This window comes from Aythya fuligula, chromosome 3 (genome assembly GCF_009819795.1).
Source record: "Aythya fuligula isolate bAytFul2 chromosome 3, bAytFul2.pri, whole genome shotgun sequence".
NCBI lineage: Eukaryota > Metazoa > Chordata > Aves > Anseriformes > Anatidae > Aythya > Aythya fuligula.
The window spans coordinates 22,323,209-22,347,313 of NC_045561.1; the positions used below are offsets into that span (position 1 = coordinate 22,323,209).

Sequence of the window (24,105 nt, forward strand, 5' to 3'; positions counted from 1 at the left end):
TATTAATAGGCAGACCAGTGTCAGCTATGAAACAGCCTAAACATGTATCTATAAGGTTATTCTTTTACAGTCATTGCCCAAGATATGAAGTTCCACAACAGAGAGGGGCTGATCCAAGGGTGGAGTTACAGCCCTGTAGAGAGCTGGGAAGTGCATTACACAAGACCATGACCCAGGCCATGCCACCACCTCTCGCTCTCTTGGCTGGTGCTGCAGTCTTGCACTGATGAAGAAACCTCTAGCTCCAGTGGAGAAAGCAATTCTTTGTTGTGAAACATCACTGCTGCAAGCCTCCTCCTTTGGGACACCACCCTCATCCTACTGTGCTCCTGGGGGAGGAGAGCAGGAGCCCAGCAGGTGCGTAGCCCCATTTTCCCCTTCCCTGGACCATTGGCCATATTTTCTCCTCTATCCTCACAATACTGTACTGACTCAAGTAGTACTCAAAATCACTTCTCTCTCCCGAATTGTGGACTCACATATCCACACCTGCTGCCAGGCTGGAAACAGCTGACTTGTCAACATAGCTGGTTGCGGAGGGCTTGGTGGGTAGGCTGTTCAGTTGGCTATTTACACAGTCAGCTTCCCACAGAGTGAGTGAAATTCTGCATTACACCAACATGTCCTTGTCTGTCATCAAACCACCTGAGATAGTACAGTCCCTGAATGTTTGGGGCCACCCTAACAAGCCTTGGTGGCTAATGTCCTTCTCTGCACCATCTCAGGGACCTCTCCTACTGCCTCCTGGTTGCGTTCTTGCTGGCTCAGTTTCCTTCTGCCTTTGCTTCTTTCTGTTCTCCTCTCTTTGGCTCTGTCTTAGCCCCTGTCCCACTGCAGAGATTCTAAGAAAACTCTGGTAACTGACTGCACAGAGAGACCATGTAAGTTTCTTGTACACACTTGATCTTTTTGATCATTGTCCAAGCAAAGGCATTGGGCATGCTGTAGCAGACCCCAGAATGGTCTGTGAATGTCACCTATGGGGTACAGAGTAGATGAGTAAGAAAAAGAGCTATTACGTGACAAATCTTAACCTCACTGAAACTTCTGCATCTACTGGAAACTGGCCAGAGGAGTTCACAAAACAAAACTGGTTTTGTAGGCCAGTGAAAACCACTGCTTTAAACTGACCCTCGTTTGCTTTTACTGCAGCTCTGGAAAAAGAGGTCTGATTTGTGGCAGCTGTACAGATTTGAGCCACTGTGTGGAGCCAAACAAATGCCTTTTGAGCAGCACTACGGTTACTGGATCCCTCACAGCAGGATGCAACTGGCTCATTGGTTAAATTATAAAGCGGTGAGTTGCTATTGTCTCTTTTTTTTTTTTTCCTGATTAAGTGGCCTTCTTGCTTATGAAATCCGAAAAGTCCAAAGCCACCAAGCAAGTGGACAGAAAGTGGCCCTTGGTGCATCAACGAAGAAAAACAACCAATTTGCAGTTTTCAAGGAACAATTCCCACCACATCTCAGCACGTGGTATTTTATGATTCTTTACACATTTCTTCAATCAATAGCATTAATTTTAGTCCACTAGAATGGCTCTGAACAGTTCTTCGGTGCGTAGAGGCCTCGGGACACACCACACCAAATGCCGTGCCTGTCCTTTGGAGGCAGGCAGCCGCCGAGTGCAGGTGGTGGGTGCAGCTACCAAGTGCTCTTAGCCTCCCCACCACCGCCTGGGGAGCGCTCTGAAGGCGTGAGTCAGACCTGAAACATGCAACAAACACTCTGAACCCTCCCTGCGAGGAATGCAGCGCTGTGCTGGTGCCAGCGGCAGCAGCGCACCCCGAGCTGAAGCCCCCCCCTCGCCGAGCACCAGCTGTGGACGGACGAGCACTGACAGAAAACCGGGACAGCACGGCAGGCCGTAACCGCTCAGTGTGATAGCAGCGGTTATCATTTCAGCACCGGTTTGGTTTGGTGTGGTTTGGTTTGGTGTGGTGTGGTGTGGTTTGGTTTCCCCCTCCCCGTGACGCGGGGCAGGGCGGGGCAGGCCGCGGCCATGGCGGGCATGGCGGAGGCGCTGGCGAAGGAGCGGGCGGCGGCGCTGGGCGCGGGGCGGCACGGCCACGCCGTCCCCTACCTGGGCCAGCGCTTCGGGGCGCTGCGGCAGGAGTGCCTGCAGGCGGGGCGCCTCTTCCACGACCCCTCCTTCCCCGCCGGCCCCGCCGCGCTGGGATACAACGAGCTGGGACCCAGCTCCTTCAAGACGCGGGGCGTCGAGTGGCGCAGACCCACGGTAGGTGCCGGCCCCGGGTGGGTGCCCGCCGGGTGGGTGCCCCCCACGGTGCTGCGGGTGCAGTGATGCCGGGCTTGCTGTCGTCCCCAGGAGCTGTGTGCCAGCCCGCAGTTCATAGCCGGCGGAGCCACGCGAACGGACATCTGCCAAGGGGCCCTAGGTAAGGGAGGACATGCAGAAATCTGACTTTTCCGCAACAGTGCTTCCTACATCTTTGTGCATCCTACCGGATTTCTTCCTGTCTGATTGAGCAGAGATGATGCAGACTGGTTTTCTGATGTGTCTCTGAATGCTGCCAGCTCTTGGCTTGTGCTCCTCAGCTCAGCATCTTGGTTTTGCTGTTGAAACAGCATTTCTGCTGGGAGCAGCTGTGCCTGTAGCATGGTGCTTCTTCCCCCAGCAAGAGGGAGAGCGTGCTGCAGGGCAGGCAGCAGCCCTGCAAACCTGGCAAGTCGCAGAATGCAGACAAGAAGGGATTCCCTGCTGCTTGCCGGCTCTCCGGGACAGCAGACCTGCGCTATCTGGAGAGAAACAGGTGTACATGCCCAGCCCCACCTGCAAGCTCTCTGCTTTTGCCATGCATGCTACTGAGTTTGTACGGCAGCGCTTTATTTCTATAAAAGCAGCATTTATTACAGGGAGAGCTTTCAGGATTCTGGATTCGACTGATAGTGCAGTTGAGGAAAACTCTTGGTCTCAGTGTGAGGAAACGTGAGTAATATGCTCCATTCATTGTGCTTTCTCAGTGAGAGTGGCAAAAGAATGAAGCTGACAGGTCTGCCTGTTTGCTTTTCGTCAGCGTAAAGTTAGGGATGTCGTGGCTAGTTAGTTTCTAGTCCTAGTTCCAGTTCCTGATGCAGCTATTTGTGTTTTATTGTAAAAAACTAGGATAGGGAAGCTTATTTCTAACGCTTTGTGCTCATGTTTTCTTTCAGAAGTTATTCAGGTTGGTACTTCAACAGTAAGATACAATTTGCATAAAAAGCACCGAGACTTAAATAAACCCTTACGTTGTCAATTCATTTCTCCTTATACCTCAGTATCACCAGTTGCATGGATGAGGCTCCGTTGTGTGTCTCAGGTCCTTAGCATGTCACTGGCATTGCTATGTCAGAAGAGCAAGCTGTGAGCTTTCTGTCAGCCTCCTTCATGTGTTCTCCTTCTGCTTGGTAACATGATGACTGCTTTGGCATAACACATGTTCAAGTGTGTAGCACACATGCCAGATACTTGTCCTCTATTTTTGATGTGCAACTTTACAGCTAAGTTACTGTTCGACTTGAAATTGCAGTCTATTGTCATTTCATTTCAGCAGCTAGCATTTTGCAGAGATGAGTGTTTCCAAAGGCACTTAGTTGCTTTCTGCGTTCTGCAGGCTTCCAGCTTTTCTATTCCAATGCTGTCAAGCAGCAGTACTGCGGGGGGGAAAGGGGGAAAGTAATTTAGTTTGCAAATGTTGGAGGTGCTGTTGCTAATGCTGAGCCTTGCTGAAAGTTGAAGAAAGCATTTGTTGCTGTAGTTGATCAGTCAGATGTTTTCATGTGGTTGTATTGTACCACCGAAGATCATGAACTGAGTCACAGCTTGTATTTCTTTATGTCCTGAAATAATATTTGAATAGGAGAGTATTAGTGTTCATGTGTGTGTTCCTGTTTTCAATGTGACTAACTATTGCTGTGACTCACCTCACTATCTTCGTATAGATCTAGGCAGAGGAGTTGTCTTCTGTGTCAGCTGTTGATTAAAAATCAGATGCTATTGATCTTTCCTCTGCATAGCCACCGAGTTACTAAGACCTTTGTTGGGTCTGCGCTTTTTGACATGGTGAGACTAACAACTGTCTCATGCAAATGTGTTTTTTTTGCCACTGCTTCACTCGACAATCACATTTGTACTGAGACACTTGCTTAAGTGTCTTTTTGCTAGATTTGGTAAATTTGCTAGTCATTTGCTAGAACTTTCTGTGTTGACACTGATGTCCCATCGCGTTTTGGGATATTCTGGAGGGCATTGTACTGGAAAACTTCAGGTGCTCTTAGAACACCATACTTGGTGTTATTATGCTGCTTTTTTCATAGAAAACTTTTGTAGTCTATTTATCACCCAGAAGGCTTGACCACAGAGTAACAGACCTGTGCTCACAGGGAGCTGTGTAGCTGTTGCTAAGCCATTCAGAGCATCTGAGAGTATTGAAGGGTCAGATCAGGTGTCCAAAGCACATGTGCCCATCCCTGCTGTGACAGGCTTCTTGGCACAGGCCATATAACCAAACAGTTTTATCAGTGAGCAGAAGTTTTTTTTACCCAAGAGCCTTTGGTCTGTGGGCCAGGTATAGCTGACAGATTTGTTTCATCGGTTTTGATGGGTGCTGGATGATGCTCTGACACACAAAAGGCATCCTGGATTGCTAACACAGAACAATAAGATCATTAGTTTCACTAGACACCAAAGTTCTTCCCCTTCAGCTTTGGGTTATCCTTTGTTCTGTTCCTGTTTGTTCGTTTTTATAAGAAGCTCTTTAAGGCAGTTTTGGAATCAGTTTTGCAGTATCAGGTCTGAAGTCAATTATGCTATTTGGCCAAGAACGGCAGCAAATGGAATTGGTGACTCACTACAGCAGAGGGAAGAAACCAAAGTCACTGCAGAGAGGAAGCTTATTCACCCTTTACCCTGTTCTTTGGAGGGGATGTCACCATGGTATCACAACACTGGGGCATACAGAGCACGGTATCTCTTAGTTGCTGTTAGACACAGATGTCTCCTCCTTCAATACAGATGTGGAAAAGATAGTAAATTCAGTAGGTTGAATTTAGAAAATTATATGCATGTTTTTCCAAAACTGGGAACCACTGTACTGTTGGTGTGTTGCCACAGCCTATTGTTTCTAGCCAGACAGCTTCCTGGAGTCCCAGGGTGTTAATATAAATACATTCAGCCATTGATGTAGTTGCTAAGCTATAGCTATGAGTGTTTTATTTTTTTTTTTTTTTGAGGTTCGGTGAATGTACATTTTTTCCTTTGACGCCTTGCATGGGGTCCATGGCACCCCTTTGACTCTTGCGTGGGCTGCCCTCCCAGTGCTCCACTCCAGATGCTTCACTGGGAAGCTTTGCCTCTCGTAGCTCTCCAGAATGGCCTGTTTCAAACCAAACACCTTGTGGCTATGTACATGTATGCTTGCCTTGCAGTAGCATTTTTTTGTTAATGTTGTTTATAGAAATAAGAAAAAATATTGACGGCAACACACAGGAAGCAACCAAGAAAAAAAAAAAAAAGGAAAAAGAAAAAAATAAAATTACTCCTAAATTGTGCTTAAGGGCTTAGAGATCCTCTGTGACTTTTCTGAGATTAGTAACACCAATGTCAGATGCTCTGGAAGCCTCTTGTAGTGGCCAAGTTGAGCAAAGCTCTGCAGTATGTAAAATTCAGGTTTATGCTACAGGTTGAGCAACTGGGAGGAAAGACACCCCCAACAGGAGGAGCAGCAGCATCTTTGTTCTGCTGTGTATGTGTACTCTGGATGTTGCTTATAAAGTTTAGAACTGTCAGCTCAGATAAAGACATGTCTAGCTCCTATATACAGTCCTGCTGATAAACTTTAATCCAGGGACCTGTAACTCTGAGGCTGGTAGGTTATTTGGCATCTGTGCTGAGGTGAGACCAGTTAATCTATCGGTTTATGGTTTTTGTGTGTGTTTTTTTTTTTGTTGTTGTTGTTTTTGTTGTTGTTGTTTTTTTGAGGTGTTTCATGAATGTTCCTAGTGTTCAGGGTGCTTTGAGATTGCCTGTTTGTTATAAATTAAATGTTGCACTGAGGCTTGCTAACTTTCCCCAGGTATGAATGTGTGTCCCTGCTTGAGGGGCAGTGGCACAAATGAGAGGATGAAGATCCCAGCTCTCTTTCTTCTCTTAGGATTATGTTAGTCTTAAAAACACCCTAATTTGTAGTTGTTCCTGCAGCATTTTGCTGTGCTTAGGCAGCTGATCTGGTGTACATGTATATGTGTACATCCAACCCCTTCTCCCACTGCCCACAGTGTCTCTGGTATATAACAATTCTACTGTAAGTCCATAATAACCCGCTGTTCTCTTGTGGTAACCTCCTTTAACTCAGTAAGCCAACAGAAGGACTTTTTTGTCTGGATTAATGAATTGACTTGTTGTGCAGTGAGTGCCAGTGGGAGGAAAAAAATGTTAAGGAGGAAGGGGAGGAGGCAATAAGGTATTAATTCAGAGGTGGTAAGGTGTTCATTCAGTTCAGCCACACAAGAGCCCCAAAGCGCCAGGGCTGTTCTCTGGCAGGGAGCTGTCTCTAGGACTCTGTAAAAGTACTGAAGTTCGCAATCTGTTTCGGAGATCTAAAATCAGGGATCCTTGGTACCAAACAGGTCTCCGGGCATCATCTCCCAAGTGCTTACTGTGTTGCCAGGTTTGTTTGAAAACACCTTTGTTGAAACAAACAAACAAAACCCAGCAATCCTTCACTCTGTGTGGGCAGGCTGTGCATGGGAGAGCACAGGTCTGGGCTGCAGTTGAAGTCCTGTTACCTTTTGATCCAAGAGTTTGCTTACAGAGACCTGTAGGGTCCTGCTCTGTAAGAAGAACTGCCACGAAGGGTCACTACTAAGGCCCTCATGCAGCTGCAGGAAAGAGGGTCATGCCCATGGTAAATGAAAGGTAGCCACTTTGTTAAAATAACATCTGTTTCTGAAAATAATTACAGAAAAACAGAGGTAATGTTTATACAGTTGCAGCCTCCTGCTCTGTAAGAGATGGTGTGGAAAAATACTGTCCAGACAACCGGGACCCCGGGGTTCTGGCCTACGGGCTTGGTGTATGTTGGCTCCATCCCAAGAAGGATGAAGAGGTGTGTAAGACTGGCAAACAGTGCCTGCCTTCAGACCTCTCCTGATTCTCTGGTGGCCAGCGCCAGAGTTGGATGTTGGACTAGACAAAGAGGTCTCTGGCAAGAGCCTCCAGAGGTGTATAAAATCAAAGGAGCTCCTGTTTGGTAGGAGGCTGGCAAGCTCATCCCTAGGGTAGACCTCTAGATGGCAAGTGAATAAGCATTTATGAAGCATGGAGAAGGGAAAGGAAAGCAGCCTATCCTTGAGAAAACACTGGTCTTTTGAGGAAAATAATGCACCTCAGAGTACCTGTGTGTGCCCACAGGCCCTGCACTTTGCCTTTTCACCATGCTGCTTCCTAACCTGCAGGTACTCTATTGAATATTAAATCTTCTTTTGTATAGTCCCAGCATGGGTGCCTGTTTGTTTTGGTCTTGAGGAAATACCACATTTGCCTGGAAATGGCATGTATTTGTGTACATACACTTGATCTGTTTCAGAGGTAAACTGATGGAAGGGATCATCTCATCACAGCTGCAGTGATTCATCTTCTGAGTGGCGATCAATTGCCTCAGCAGTCATGGTGATCCTCATGCTAGTTAAAATGATCAATCCCTAGGGAGTACGTAAGTTAGAGAATAATTTTGAATAATGAGTTGTCAATTCTGTTTGTTTTTTTCTTACAGGGGACTGCTGGCTCTTAGCAGCTATCGCCTCTCTCACCCTGAATGAAGAAATTCTGGCCCGTGTTGTTCCCAACGACCAAAGTTTCCAGGATGAGTATGCAGGAATCTTCCACTTCCAGGTATGAGGAAAACTGGGTCTTGCCTTCCCCCAGGTGCTGTTGGCTAGGAACCTGCATGGTTGGCCAGGTCTATGTGTGGGACACCTCTTGCAACATCTTAAGGAATGTTGAAAAGACAGGCTGAAAACACAGAGAAACTCTAGGAGAGTGACAGTGATGGAAGGAAAAAGGCCACTGATCACAGAGCCACAGGAGCAGAGGCTCTGTCTGGGGTCTTTCCTCTATTTGCAGATCCAGCTGTACAGCATTGGTGAAGTTACTGCCAGGAGGCTTGCTTTTCCTCCAGGAAATTGGTGTTGGTGGACATGGGACAGTGACAAAGAGTTTGTGCTCTCTTCCAGTTCTGGCAGTATGGGGAGTGGGTGGATGTCGTGGTGGATGACCGGCTGCCCACCAAGAACGGGGAGCTGCTCTTCGTGCACTCAGCAGAGGGCAGTGAGTTCTGGAGCGCGCTGCTGGAGAAGGCCTATGCCAAGTGAGTAAGGGCCAGGGTGGGTATCTTTGGGCAAAGGGGGCTGCTGTGCTCTGCTCAAGAACTCCTCATGCCTCTGTTTCACCATAGCATCTGCCACTGTGCAGATACTACACATTTGTAGCTGCCATGGTGCAGCTGGAAGCAGAAATGCTGTGACAGTTCACACAGCAGAATGCCTGTCTCCAAAAGAAAAGGAGAATAGAGAACCTGATGTGTGTGCATGTGTTTTCATGCAGGCTGAACGGATCATATGAGGCTCTCTCTGGCGGCACCACCACTGAAGGCTTTGAGGACTTCACTGGTGGAATTGCAGAATGGTATGAGCTGCAGAAGGCACCACCCAACCTCTTCAAAATCATTCAGAAAGCACTGGAGAAAGGCTCTCTCCTGGGCTGCTCCATCGATGTGAGTTAGTGGGCTTATTGCTGGACACTTGGCTGCTATATGGGTGGTTGGCTGGAAGGTGGACCTGTGCTCCACCTGCAGGAGGTCCACAGAGGATGTTCTTCTCCTCTGCATCTTGAAGACCAGTTCTCTGCTCACCCTTATGCCTGGAGAATTTGACCCATTTTGCATGACACATGTCAAAGGTTGAACAGAGAATAGGTTGAATCATAGATTTCATTAGTTTGTATGTAAAAGCTCATTGCCTCACTTGTTGTTCTTCCTTGAGACCTAAAGTTTCTGCTGTTTCATAGGTTCATGGTGAAAAATTGTATGAGTAACTCATTAGGGATCCTGATCTAAGTCTTTGTTCTCAAGAAAGACTGTTGGCAGCAGGCTATCGCAGGCTAAGTGGCTTTGGACGGAAAGCTGCTGCTAATGGTTCCTCCTGTTGTGCTCAGATGTGGCAACCTCAGTCCATCTCACAGCCTGCTTGTCGTACAAATTGCACCAGAAGGTTCCAAAAAAACAACCTGGGGTATGTTCTCCAAGGGAGGCTAGGGCTGTTGCCAGTCATTTAAAAGGTTTTGTCAGAAAACATGTTGCCAAAATCTGAATCTGCAGTGTAAGACGAGCTTTGGCTATGCTTACAGCAATTGAGCATCACTTTTAGCTCCAGTGAGATGAATTTGAGTATTGTTATGGTAACCAACATACTCAAAGGAGATTAGATCTTAGTTATGGCTAAAGGGAAGGTAAACTGTTGACAAGAACTCAATTCATAATGCAGACTCAAGTGTTTTTTCCTATTTTTTTTTATGTTAAATCCAAGTCATAAGAGAGGAAAACTTCACAGTAGGACAAGTACTTTGTTAATGTCAACATGTGACTTTACAGGAGCTTCCAGACCTGTTTTACTAGTCTGCATTTATACAAGAATGTGACATCTGGGTTTTTGTCCCAGAATAATACAAATCTCTTGTTGGGGGTGGCAGGAAGTAAACATATTCCTTTGTTGGTGAGTGCTGATGCTTTACATGTTGTAAACTGATTGTTGGTGACTTTAGTCTCTGAAAAATCCTCTAAAATCTTTTCTTGTCTGTCAGAGAAACAGGAAAACACAAATTAAGCTCCGTGGATCAGTAATAGAGCAGGAATTGGCAGCAGGAATCCTGTCTGCTAGATCCCACCCTCTTTTTTATTTTTTTAAGCATCAAGCTTGTTTAAGCATTAAGCTGTGCTTGTTTAAAGATCATATGCTTTCTGAAAAGGTAGAAGGAGAATTGCAAACATGTTTAATAGAGGCTGAAGTGGCTTTAGAGCAGGATATCAAGCAGTCACTTTCTAGCAAGAAGCGATTTTTTTCTGCAGTGTTCATAGGCCAGACTGCACAATTATTGCAATAGTCACAAAAAGAAGAGACAGTGGTGTACCTTCAGGTATGAGTGGCATTCAAAGTGCAGCCTTCTCCCTTGTTGCTGTGTGTGGCAGGCCCTAGGATGCTGGGGAAGGGAAGGGGAGCCTCCCACTCCACTGTGGAGCCGAAGGAGGTGTTTTGGTCTAGAAGCAGAGCACTGGGGCTTACTGGATCTGTGTGTGATCCCTGGTGACACCTTGGCAGACTCAGACTGGTTATCCACTGTGTTCCTGCTGGTCCCTTGACAACACTCCGGATTGCTCTCATTGCTCCTGTGCAGCAGCCGAACCACCCCTGCCACCTCCCAGTGAGCTGAAAGCTCCTGTAGAGGCTGGAGTTTCACCTCTGAGTCCCCCTTGCACCAGGCATGCTGAGTTTCTTTGCTCTTCCAGATCACCAGTGCGGCCGAAACGGAGGCAGTCACATCCCAGAAGCTGGTGAAGGGACACGCATACTCTGTCACCGGGGCAGAAGAGGTAGGTGCTCTGCCCTGACAGGGTCAAACGCGGCAAGCCCTGAGCATAGTCCTCCCTGGGCTGTAGCAGCAACAGATTTGCCTTCAAAGACACAAATTCTTCAGTCTAACCTTTTTTGCAGAAACAGTTTTTTGAGTCTCTTTCTGAAGAAATACTGAGTTAATCCATGTGTTTTGGAAAAACACAAACTTGACTTCTTGGAGTTTTTGACCAAAAAAAAATATATACATTTATTATATTAAATCTTATATACATGCACACACATATATGTATATATATTCTCTGCTGATCCCTAGTAAGCAGGGAGGTGAGAAGCTGTCTGCAGAGGGCACACTACGCTCTGATGACAATGTGGCCCTCAACACGTCTGCAGTGGGCGGCCTTAAATATACAGCAACGTGTGTGAGACAGGTGCCAAGCAAAAAATAATAATAATAATTGAATTATTGTTGTCCCTTAAATAATAGCAAGCAGTGCCTTTCAGTAGAGCACAGTGTTTGAAAGGCAGGTACTTATCAAAGAATAGGTGACTGGTGAAGTTAAGGTGAGCAAAACCAGAAGAAAGCAGACAGGCCGTGGCATCCTTCATATGTGTAAAGGACTTCTGGCCACCTCAGTCATTATTTGTGAAGTCCCTGAAACAGAGTGAGATGCGGTGAGTCAGCAGCCACAATGCTGCATGGGGGTGACCAGCATTAACAGGCAGGTTGGTGTGCTTGTACTTGGTCCTCCTCTCACAGCAGCAGCAGTGAAGAGGGAATTTGGCCTTAATTCACAAATGGACATGACTTATGCAAGCTTTTCCTTTGGAGATATTTGCAGGCTTTGTAAGGAGACTTCATCTTGGACACTGGAACCCCATCCCTGGACTTCTGTGCTCTGCCTATTCTCTGCTGTTTGCTTTGCTTCAAGCTCTAGCGGTGCCCCAGCTCCTGCCGCCAGTTGGTGCTGTGTGTTCCCAAAAATAATGGCTGTTCCTATTGAAACTCATAACGCTTTGTTTGGCCCGGGCTCTGTGTGCACAGCGATCAGCAGATAACACGCCAGGGCCTCTTCAAAGAGCAAGAAGGTACTGCTGCACTGCGGGGCGCATGAGTGGTCAGAGGGCTTGTGGCTGACAGCACCAGGGCCACGCTGAGTACCCCATCCCTTGTAATTGATTAGTTCAGGTCGGGGGGGAACATTTCAATGTGAGCGGGCAGTTTATACTATAAAGATGATGATTATTAAGAAATATCCCCTTGCACATGCTTTTTGCCGGTCTTGGAGTAGCTTTACATTATTTCTGCTTGAAATCCTCTAAGAGGTATTTCCTTAGCAGCACAAAATGGATATTTTGGTTGACTTGAGCTTTGATTTGTGCATGCTGTAAACTTTCTCTGGACATGCTTGGGTGCTCATTCAAAATCAGTTTAACTCAGGACTTATGTCTGTGGACTAGCTGAGTGTGTGCTTGTGCATATACGTTATCGTGTGTAGCACTGAAATATTTACTCTGCCATGTCCTTTAACTCCTGTTAAAAAGATGAAGGGGAGCACAGTGCTGAGTCCCTGGGTAACTCTACATACATTTCTACCCTCAGGTGAACTTCAGAGGAAGTGTTCAAAAGCTGATCAGAATCCGAAATCCCTGGGGGGAAGTGGAATGGACCGGAAAATGGAATGACAAGTGAGTCAGAGGTTTGCGTGTTGCCTACTAGTGTTGGCTGCAGGGATGTGGCTCTATTTCTGCTGTCCTCTGTTTTCTCCCTACCTAAAACTCCTCTGAAAGTCACATCTGGTTGTGGTGATCACTTTGAGCTATTTAAAAGAAGCATCCCACCACTGTATCTCCCACCAGTCCAGCACCCTCTGTGCAAACACCTGCTTTTGTCCTAGCTACAGTGATTTGGTTGGTGATTCCTGCAAGCATTTGTGTAGTTTCTGCTTCTTTAACAGCCCAAACAAATTCAGTGGTGAACTTCTGAAAACTTGAGAATATGTTGAGCCAGATCAGCTACATTAGGATTTATCCTTTACTAATCTGTAGCTAATGTGGGTTTGTCTCTCAGCTGCCCAAACTGGAGTGGTGTTGACCCAGAGGTGCGGGAGCGGCTGACAAGGAGACACGAAGATGGGGAGTTCTGGTAAGTAAGCCTTTTTTCCACACATAGTACCTTCTCCCACCACACTCTCAAAAATGAGTGAGCAAATTCATCCAAAATCTTAGTGCTAAGTTGCAGCAGGAGAGGGGGGAGATGGACAAGGTAGCTAGCCGGAAAAACTGTCCATGCTGAGGAGATGCTCTCTGTGGCATTGCCTCCCACAGGATGGCGTTCAACGACTTCTTGAGGCATTACTCCCGCCTGGAGATCTGCAATTTGACTCCAGATACCCTGGCAAGTGACAGGTACAAGAAGTGGAGCCTGCTGAAGCTGGATGGGAACTGGAGGCGAGGAGCTACTGCAGGGGGCTGCAGGAATTACCCGAGTAAGAGTGTGGAGACACTGCTCTCCTGGAGAAACGCTTGCTCTCCTGCTTGTTCTTGCTCTGGGAGCTTCAGTGTCCGGGTGGTTGTTCTCCCAGTGCAAGGGGCTGGGTTAAAGCCATGGTCCTGGTGAAGCAGTGAGACCTTTCTGCATCTGACCTGGTGCTGGCTTTGTGGCATGGTCAGCCCTGCATGCCTGACATATCCCTCCTGCCCTGTTGCTGCAAATTCCTGTCCTTCGTATTCACTGGTTTGGGGTGTACTGTGGATGTGACTGTGAGGTAGTGGGGACTGATGTCCAAAAAGTGTACATTCATGGAAGACATAGCTCCCTGATAAGGGTCTAGTTGTGGTTGCAAGGCTGGGAGGAGAGTGTTAGTCAGAGCTTGATTTGGAAGCCAGAGCTGCATCTGTCCTAGCTGACATCTTTGAAAGCAGCCGTGTTGATAAACAAAACTCTGAGCAGTTTGTATAAATCCACTTCCCAGACACTTTCTGGACAAATCCACAGTATTTAATCAAGCTGGAGGAAGAAGATGAGGATCCTGACGATCCTGAGAGGGGCTGCACTTTCCTCATTGGCCTGATTCAGAAGCATCGGAGGAAACAGAGGAAGATGGGAGAGGACATGCACACTATCGGCTTTGCAATTTATGAGGCAAGTAAGGTACACGGGGAGGAAAAGGAAAAAAAACCTGGGCATTTGGCCCAAACTCAGCAGGGCTGAGTCAGACACCAGCAGATGCGAGGAAAATTCCACTTATATGTTTATAAAATTAACTTCCACCAAAATACTGGTCAAGCACAGGGGTTTGTAGGGGTTTGAACCAGATGACACACAGAGACCCCTTCCCACCTATTGTTCTGTGCTTCCACATGGAGGAGCAGAAAATTAATTTAAAAATGAAAAAAACACCTGTAAAGTACAGAAATACAGTTTGAGCTTTGTTTGTCAGGCTGTGGTAAAGAGAGGCTGAAGAAGAGCAGTTGTAACAGGGATGTGACGCTAACTGGGACACCTGCACAGCTTGGGAAGTGTGAACCCAACAGCAGAACCAGCCAAAACACCTGCAAAACCCTTTCTGCTGAATAAAGGTTCAGGGGTGTGTCTGTGGTAGCTCCTTACCCAGGACATTTTGTTCAGAAATACAAAGCAGCACTTACCTGCCACTGGAAGTAGGAATAATAGTCTTGTCTGGGGTTTGCTCTGTAGCTGTAGGTGATATAAGTAATTGCTTGCTTTCTCAGTATCCCAGATTAGGAAAAGGTTTGCCAAAGAATCTGGTACCCAGAGGCAAATAAGGTTTAATGCAGAAATAGGTTCCCTGGTCCTGTAAGGAAGCAGAAAACTGCAAAGAAACACAGGGGCTCAGTACTCACCTTCACTCTCAAGCTCTTATTTTTTTTCTTGTGTGGATGTAGCTGGTAACCAGCAATGAAAAGCAGTAGCCCTGGAGCCCTGTTCAATACACAACTAACACCATTCCTTTCTCCCTGCAGGTGCCCCCAGAGGTATGTAGAGTGCATTGGTATTCAAGGTGCAGAGATGGGGCTGAATGACTTGTGGGAAGAAACAGTTAAGAGGATCCTCCTTCACTGAAGGACCATATTGGCTATGCAGAGCCTAAAGTTAGTGGCCTTTCATTGTGGTAGTGGGCTTGAGCACATGTTGCATTTTCAAAATGTCCTGGGTTGAGGTAAGCGCTCTCTGTACAGCAGAAACTCACAAAAGCTTCTCTTTCATGGTTTTTCTCCCAACTAAGACCCACACTTGTTCCTGGTTTGCACAGAGTTCATGCCTGACACAAAATTAATGTTCCACAGAGGTGTTTATTCCCATTTCCCTAAGCACTGTCCTTCTTTTCTCTCAGGTTGTACCTTCAGGTGGTTAATAGCATGCCCCAGAGATCAAAGAGGGGTTGTATAGCTGTGCAATATGAGGCAGGGCTGTAGACACCTGAGTCATTGCTCCTCAAAAGAATGAATGAGGTTGAGCAAAATGGCAGGGTGACCTTAGGACATGGCTTCCTGCACCTGTGTGGGTGCACACAAATCCCTCTTGAGGCACAGGAACGGCATGTGGCGTAAGTGGCTGCTATGTCAAACATGGTTTCACCATAAAGGAAATGCTGTGCTTTTGAATCCTTTAGCAATATTCTGTCAGCCCCTCAATTCTTGACATAGTGGTCCAAAAACCCGATTTGCATTTAAAAAAAAGACTTGAACTACAGTCCCTTAACTGTCTTCTCCCAACATCACCACAAACAGGTTTGAGGGGTTTTGCATTCTTAAAAATCTGGGCAAAGGGGAAGGGGATGTTTCTGAGCTGTGCACATTGCTAGTGATTACTTCTAGATCTGAGACAGCCAGACATTAAAACCCTGCGTATTCTGCATGTCACACTCCAAATACACTTTTAAAATATGCAACATTTATTTGATTCCCAGAGCCCTGCATAACTGGGCTCTCTGTCAGAAGGCAGCCTGACTTTGCAGGCGGAGCAGAGCTGTGGTACCCTGGTGGCACCAGCTCTGGGGCTCAGAGAGACATCAGCTGTAAGACATCCAGCCTTCAAGATGTGCTGTGGAAGAGTTTGCCAAATGTCTTCACAATCTGCAAAATAAAAGCATGGCCTGAATATCTTAGTGAGATGAGATAGTTTGCACCTACAGCTCAGGAGTGTTGTGGTGTGAGACACCCACCCTCTTCCTCTTTCCTCTTTCATTTTGCAGGAATGGATATCTTTTTTTTCAGACCTAGCTGTCATCTTTATTTTGTCATTTATAAATGCAAATACATGCAAACAGTGGGTTTTCTCTGTTTCTTTGCTTTTTGTAAGTTTTCTGGCCAGACGAATATTCATCTGAGCAAAAACTTCTTCCTGACAAACAAAGCAAGAGAAAAATCTAATACCTTTATCAACCTCCGAGAAGTGCTGAACCGGTTCAAGCTCCCTGCAGGAGAATATATTATTGTACCATCTACCTTCGAACCCAACAAAAACGGAGATTTCTGCCTCCGAGTCTTCTCTGAGAAAAATGCAGACTCAAAGTATGTAGCTTTTTACTTTGGATTATTTACTAGGAATGGGATGATTTTTTTTTTTTTTTTTTTTTGTGGTAATTCTTGTCTGGGCAGATGCTTTTAGTTGTTGGACTGTAGCCAGCTGGGTCCCAGAGCACAGGTTAAAACAAAAAAGCCCCAGGGAGAGGGAGCAACACGTGTGCTTTCTGTTGTTTGTGAGCACACTGACCACAAGAAACAGCTCACGCATTTGAAATCATGCTGGAAAAAAATTCAAATGAATTGCTCAGTCAGATGCTATCTTTGATAACGCTAAGCTGGGTTTCAGTAGGGCTGGTTCAGAGCACGCCATTAGCTGTAGATGTGTCTTGTCCTAGAGAGCATGTGGGCTGAGGCCTTGGGAAGGAGTATGGAATAGCATATCCCCATAGCAACTTCCCAGCAAGCACAAATCTTTCTACTATTCTGTAACCTCTCCTTGCATATTTTCCGTAGCAGTGAAAAAAATGGGATGCCAGCTGTGTGTCTGTGGTTCAACACTCCAGCTTTGAACATGCATTGTTATTATGATAATTAAAAGAGTTTAAATATTGAAGCAAAAGTACCAGAAAAGTGACTTTTCTGTTTTTAATATCAATTTCTTTATCTTTCTAGGGTTATAGATGATGAAATTGAGGCCAATTTTGACGAGGTATATCTTAAATATTTTAAATTGAGATATCTTTGCCATAAATAAATGGGTTTGGACTGTCTTGTTCCCTGCATGGCCTAGTCAGGTGACATTTTTTTGCAGGCATGTTCAAGAACTGTTTTCCCACTTTGGAAACAAATCTTTGGATATGCATAGTTCTATGTCTAAAAAAGAGAGTTGTAAGCAATAATGGAAACAACTGTTGTCCCTTTTCTGTGGTGGTGAACTTGGACCTTCCAGGTGCCCAGGATCAGGTGCTGTCTGCAGATGTAACTGAAGCCATGGGAAATTCCCTTTGCTCTCAGGGAATCTGGAAGCACAGGCCTTTAGCCATAGGTGTGATTTTGCATGGGATTTTGTTTTCATAAATAAGAATTGGATCACCGTTTTTTCAGTCATGCCAAGGCTGAGAATGTCTTCCTTCCAGTACTGTGTCTCTGTATGTCTATAGGATTTCTTTTTTTTTAATGAGAGCTTAATTTTTGCAATCTTTTCTTAAAACGAGGACAGCTAGTCCAACAGTAGTAGCAGCAACAGTAAACTTCTGTAGTTGGTTGTGTCTTTTAACTTTTTTTTTTTTTTAATGAAAGCTATTGCAAAAGTTCTTAGTTCCTGCAGTGTTTGCAACACCAACATTTTGAAGAAACCCTAAAAAAAATGATTAAAATCAAAGTAAATGCACTCCATACCTTCAACTTTGCCATTTAAGTTGTGTTTTACTGGGGGCAAGGAAATGTGTCAAGTCCTTCTCAGGCAGAAAAGTTCCTCCTTTCCATATTCCGTGTTTGTCTCTCTCTTCTAGACTGAGATCAGTGAAGATGACATTGAACCTAGCTTCAAAAAGCTTTTTGGACAGCTAGCAGGAAGTGTGAGTATTTTGTTATGTCTTACTGGGGGCACAGCTGAGTGGGTAAGAGGAACAACTCTCAGCCACTTCAGGGCCATTGGGGTCCAAACTATACAATGCACATGGTGCAGGTGGGTTTCATGGGAGGTAAAGGTAGACCCACATTACTGACAAACTCCAAGAGATGCTAATTGCAACTAGCAAATGTAGGATGCTTGTGAGATGGTGTCCACAGCTCTTAGTGAAGGCTTCTTTTCTTCTGTTCCACAGGATGCAGAGATCTCTGCCTTCGAGCTGCGCAGTATCTTGAATAAAATCATGGCTAAACGTAAGTACCTTGCTCCAACAGTGACTTCAGATGGATACCAGTGGATACCATGGCCCTCCTGTGGCCATGAGAGCACCACATGAGCAGAGATTGTCCGTATGGCCAAGACCACATGTTCTACTCCTTCAGGGGGTTGCAGAGAAATATGGACTGTGCCTGAGCTGTTTTGCAGGTTGTGTGTGCACTTCAGTGAGGTGTGTTTGGGTACCTGGTGCATATGGGTGCCTTTTATCCCAGTGCCTGCTACAGGGAATTGACTGCCAGCAAGAGGGACTGATTAAGTGATGGGACTTGGTAGGCCAAGCTGATGGTGGGACTTCAGGATCTTGGAGGTCTTTTCCTACCTAGATGATTCTATGATTAGAGCTTGATAGTAATCAAGGGATGCTGTTGTTGGTACTCGGCATTGAATCACGCAGGATCTTTACATCCTTGCAGAATCCTGCTGTGAGAGCACTGTGGAGTGATGGCCATAAGGGCGCCTCCTGCTGCTAGTGCCTCAGTGACTGTAGTTAGCATCCCAATTTGTGTAATTGCAGAGTCCATCTGTGCCTCTGCATATGGGGGGGGGGAGGTGGAGAGAAGAAACAGTATTAAGAAACATTAATCCTGTCTCTCGCTCTTTCTTTACAGGCCAAGATATTAAATCTGATGGCTTTAGTATCGAGACGTGCAAAATAATGGTTGACATGCTAGATGTATCCTTTCAGGCTGTTCCTAGATGCTGTTTTTCTGCCTGAAGTAGGTGAGCTGCTGCCTTTGCAGCGAGAGGTCCATACTATCATATCAGTGCCTCCTGAGGCAACAAAGCATGTTTCCTCTGATTCCCCCAAATAAAAATGGTAGCACTTGTTTTAGCTGCTGACCATGACAAGTGAATCCTTTCGGGTGATGGGGAAAAAAGTCCATTTCCAGACAGGGCCACTTGCTTTGAAGTCTTCCTAGCTGTTGCGTGTTACAGTTTATCCGGTGACAGAGTTTGTGCTGGGAAAAGGCACTGGCTTTCAGCGTGGTGTGAATAGCCTTGGCTGGTAGAGTTTGAACATGCACTTAACTGCTTTTTTATCTGGCTGGGGTTGGTAAGGGCATTATAAAATCAAAAGGACCTAGCAACTAGAAAACAAGGCAAACAAATACCAGGAGCCAGAGAGTGTGCTGGCTTTTAGGAGCTTCTGCATCTAAGAATAAGTGCGAAAGTGTAGGATGAAGGTCTCAAGCCTAAGAATAGTTGTGTCCAGCTTCTCTGCGCAGTGGGAGTTGAACTGTGTACTCAGGAAAGAAAGGAAAATTACCAAAACAAAGTGATGCCCTGCTATAATCTGGTGTAAAATACAGCAGTTAGCAAGGGACTCTTTAGTGGTTTTAGGGAGAGAATCAATGAGTGCCTAAGTTCTTTTGTTAGCTGTTTGTGCAAGAAATCTCAAAATAGAAGGCTTGATTGTGGCTTTTCCTGTTTATAATCCAGACTTGTAAGTCGTGCACCTACAACTGCAGATGTTGACCAACTATGCAGAGCAAAATGGCATCATCTTTGCTTCTTTTATATGTATATTGAAAAGATAGAAAATTGCTAGAGGAGAAGCAGGAAGGGCTTTTGAACTGATTGTAGTTTAAATGAATCAGTCACTTTATTGGTTTAGAAAGACTAGAAGCCTTGGAGAACAGCTGTGTAGTTACAGGATGAGTTTGTTCAAACAAAGCAAACAAACAAAAAACTGCACACTTCAGAGAGGACTTGCATCCTTTTCTTAATTGCAGGTTGTTTTTTTTTTAAATTAAGTCACGTGTGTCCCTGTAAAACTCAGCACAGAGAAGGAAAATCCTTTTCCTTCCTTCCAAAGATATTACCTTGACTCAAACAAGAATGATGGGAGTGGAAAACTGGGACTGAAGGAGTTCCACACACTCTGGACAAAGATTCAGAAATATCAGGTAAGACACAACTTCTTGTAAACTTCTTGTAAATAAAATGTATAGGTGGTTGTAGATTGCTTTGTCTCATACGATATATAGGTATTAGAGAGTTTAACTGTGAGTTTCTGTATGCTGCACCTTTGTGTATGGTCAGTGCAAGCTGTGTTTTACTCTATCAAAGAGTCAGTAAATGTCTTTCAGTCTGAGAGAGACAAAGCCTCTCTCCCCTGCCAGTGATGTTAGTTTCAGAGGATCAGGGCAGAATGGACAAGGAAACAAGAACAGCAGTTAAATGGATATAGTAAACCCAGAGTTATTTAATCCCCACATCTGTCCTACTAATTGACCAAGTCAATTACCTAGCAAAACCAAAAGTGCAACCAAAAACTCCCCCCAAACAGAGTCTACCAGAACATAAGGCAGTAGGAAATAAAAATTGAGTTTTCTTGGGGCATTTTGCTTGGCAGCCTGCTGTCTGCTTGAGGCCAGAAGTTGGGTGGCAGTCACAGTTCTCAAGGCAGGGACACTGCTGGGCAGGTTCATAACTCACCTCCCACCATTCACCCACCATGCATCGTGTGTCCTCAGCCCCCAAGGTTTTAGCCCTCAGTGCCCATGGCTATGTCAGCCTTGCCTTCAGACTTCTGACTAAAGCCAAAACACACTCTGAATTTTTGACAACGTTTTGTGTCCTGCAGAAAATTTACAGGGAAATTGATGTGGATAAATCCGGTACCATGAATTCGTATGAGATGAGGAGAGCACTGGAAGCAGCAGGTATTTGTATTCGTAGTATCATAGAATGGATCGGGTTGGAGGGTAACCCAGAGCAGCTCACTGAATTTCTGGCAGCATTTTTTTTTTCCTGTGGTTGTTTTTGTTTGTTTTGTTTTAAATCCTTGTCATCGCATTTCAGGGTTCAAGCTGAACTGCCAGTTACATCAAATAATCGTGGCTCGTTTTGCTGACGAAGATCTCATCATTGACTTTGATAACTTTGTCCGGTGTTTGATTCGTCTGGAAACCTTGTTCAGTGAGTACAGGTTTAATAACTAAACAGACTCTGTTGCTCTGCATTTTCAAGCCCAGGTTATTTTATGCAGAAAGCTTTGTACTGGAACCAAGGCAGCTTTAAGCCGAGATACAAATCCTGCAGCCCATCCCACATACTACTTCTAGAACCAGGCATCAGTATTTTAGGCCAGGCTGCAGAATCAGGGTCAGTCTTCTGTGCACACAACTAAATGCTGATTTTAAAAATATAAATATGCTTCTTAACAGCTTTATGTTGACAAAGAGTGTTAATATTACAGACTGAACCATGAAAAACGTTCAGTCTCCTTTTCTGCCTGTTTTGCAGGTAGCTCACATACGCTGTCTGCAGTTCTAATATTTCTGTCTGAAGTGAGATGACTTCACAGTGGCCCTTTGTGGCTTGGGTTATAGGCTGTTGTCATAAACTTGTAATCTGGGAAAACTTTCCTCACAGGGAAGAGAAAATCTTTCCAGTCATTGTTCCTGTATTCATTCTTGTCTGTCATCTCTCTCTACTACCACAGAAATGTTTAGAAAATTGGATACTGAGAAAACTGGAACAATAGAACTGAACCTCGTGACTGTAAGTTCATTTAGCTCTAAATTGTTCTTATTTTGGGGGTGGGTGGTAGGGATTAACAGTAGAGACTGTTTTACTCTATTCTGACTGGTTATGGTTGGTTATGTGTTCACATGTATGATGGATTTATATAGCTTGTGTATTTATGAACATCCTGAAGAAAGATTAGCCTTATTTAAACCGTACCTACATCACGTCATGTTCAGGATGGGTTATTTTAACCAGAAGTCACTCGTGATTTACTGGAAGTAATTTTGACTGAAACTTATGCATGTCTCTTCCCTGCTTTTTCTGCCAGTAACACAGTAAAAATGTAGGCATAGTAGTGACTCATGGTATTGACCACATAGGCTTTCTTCACCATGTGTGACCTGCAGAGGACTGTGCTAGAAGAAAGCTACCCTCCTGCTGCATGTGTTTGACTTGCTTATTACCTGAACCTAATTTAGTTCTGGACCTAAGTGAGGAATGTGCACATCATTCCAAAATCCCTCTGCCTTAACTGAGATATATAATCAAATCATTCAGGCAATATCATAAAATTACTCCTGTGATAATATTTATTATTAGGTCAGCTTGGCTGAACAGGGTTCTTCTAGTGCTTAGTCAGGAAAAAAAAGCGTGAGGCCCCCCGTGGAACTGAGGTTGCACAACGTGGGAGGACTACAGAGATTGTTTGCTATTGTAAGGAGAAAATTTGTGTGGCCAAAGTTCAATTAGCTGAAGCTGGCCAGTACTAAGGGGTCAATAAAAAGGGTGGGTTTTAAATATGTTAACAGCAAAAAGTAGGATCAGAGATAACATTAGTATGTTACTTTGTGGGGATGGTCACCTCACAAGTAGGACATAGACAAAGCAGAGAAGTTTAGTACCATTTTTGCCTCTGTTGTCTTCAACACTGACGATAGACTGTTGGACCCCTGAGCTAGAGGACTGTGACTGTGGTAACGATAAAACTCCCAACCAACCCCAAAGCTGTGCAGGATTCTGCTGCTCCAGCTGGATGGGTTTGTGTCACTGGTCACAGCCAAGATGGGTTCACTAGGGGAAACTCCTATTTAATTTATTTTCCTTTTATGACAAGGTCACCCATCTTGGTTGATCGAGAAGCCAGTTGTGATCTGGATTTCAGCAAAGCTTTCGATACCATTTCTCACTGTCTCCTCCTGGACAACATGTGTAGCATACAGCTAGATAAGCACATACATAATACAATAGGTGAACAAGTGGCTGATGTGATGGGTTGGGCTCAAAACATTATAGTAAATGCGGTTACACTGGGCTGTTAGCCCATCACTAGTAGGGTTCTGCGGGACTAGAGAAGAGGGCCAACAAGAGGGCATCGTGGCCAAAAGCTTCCTCTGGAGGGCAAGCAGAAGGGCACGCACTCTTCTCAATGACAGCATAAAGCTATGGCAGGGAAGGCTCAGACTGGATGTTATGAATAGGTTCTTCACTGAAAGGGTGGTTGGGCACTGGACCAGGCTCTTCAGAGAGCCTGCCGGAGTTCAAAAAGTGTTTGGACAACGTTTTCAGACACATGGTTTGCTTTTTGGGTGATCCTTTGTAGAGCCAGGAGTTGGACTTGATGAGCCCTGTGGGTCCCATCCAATTCAGGCTATTCTATGATTCTCTGACTTAAGACTTTCCTCATTATTCTAGAGGTGGAAACATGCATACTTAGTACAGTTTTTTGTGTTTGTTTGTTTTTTTTAACTCCATGTCATTTTCCTCTCTCATAGTGGCTGTGCTTCACTGTCATTTGAGCTACTGCCATAAGCCCAAGATGCTTCAAAAAGATCAGGTGAAGATAATCAAGCAACATACAACACAAAAACAATAATATCCTAAAGTGAATGTGCCTTAACTTACAAATAGGAATTTTGCATATCATTAGAAAGAAGAAAAAGGGCTAGTGCAACAGCAGAAGAATCTGCAACCTCATTTTATAGGCTTAACAGTCTTTATTTGCTACTATATATCCTCTGTACAGCTTTAATTCAGTATAAATTCTCAGTCTACCTTTTAAAAATATTGCTTTGCTAATATATTTAAGATGTTTTACATGAATTCTGAACGAAAGAGCAGCACCACATGGTCCCACCTCTCTGAAGTTAGAAAAGGGATGGTGTTGCATTATCTCAGCATACAGATGGTTGGACAAGATCTGGGTCCCCTGGCTGTTTTCTATTACAGTCTAGCATTATTTGGGTTAAATATTCTTTGAAGGATTTGACTAACAAGTACACATTTTAACAAACTGAAGACAGGACTTTATATCCTGACTCCTTATGTCGCTGTAGCAGGAGGCTGTTGGCAACCAGACTCTTGCAAGATAAAGCACGTGCTCTCAGGTTTTGAGTTTCTGTATCTTATTTATCTTCCTCTGAAATACAAGAAAGAACTTAAATAAAAAGATAACAGTGGAAATAAGGCTTGCAACACCATTATTCCTTTTGAAAAATAAGCGTTTTCCTTAGGGGCTTACAGAGCATATGCAGAGCTTCAGTTGTCCAGGACAGTAAGTTTCCCTTTTAAGAGGGAAAAACAACATTCCAGAGCTGATGAGGCACTATC

At 44.9% G+C, this 24,105-nt stretch overlaps 1 protein-coding gene across 1 annotated transcript; it reads left to right on the forward strand.

The window, feature by feature from the left end:
- The first annotated feature begins 1,986 nt into the window (after nt 1–1,986).
- Nucleotides 1,987–23,958, forward strand: LOC116487638 (calpain-2 catalytic subunit). The gene is made up of 21 exons (XM_032184706.1): nt 1,987–2,238; nt 2,329–2,398; nt 7,772–7,890; nt 8,232–8,365; nt 8,602–8,770; nt 10,559–10,642; nt 12,226–12,311; nt 12,694–12,768; nt 12,951–13,111; nt 13,598–13,767; nt 14,610–14,621; nt 15,949–16,160; nt 16,788–16,824; nt 17,627–17,692; nt 17,942–17,999; nt 18,633–18,697; nt 19,863–19,931; nt 20,612–20,690; nt 20,830–20,946; nt 21,473–21,531; nt 23,271–23,958. The coding sequence occupies exons 1-21, from the start codon at nt 2,002–2,004 to the stop codon at nt 23,292–23,294; spliced, it is 2,103 nt and encodes a 700-aa protein (XP_032040597.1). The 5' UTR covers nt 1,987–2,001; the 3' UTR covers nt 23,295–23,958.
- Nucleotides 23,959–24,105: the final 147 nt, after the last annotated feature.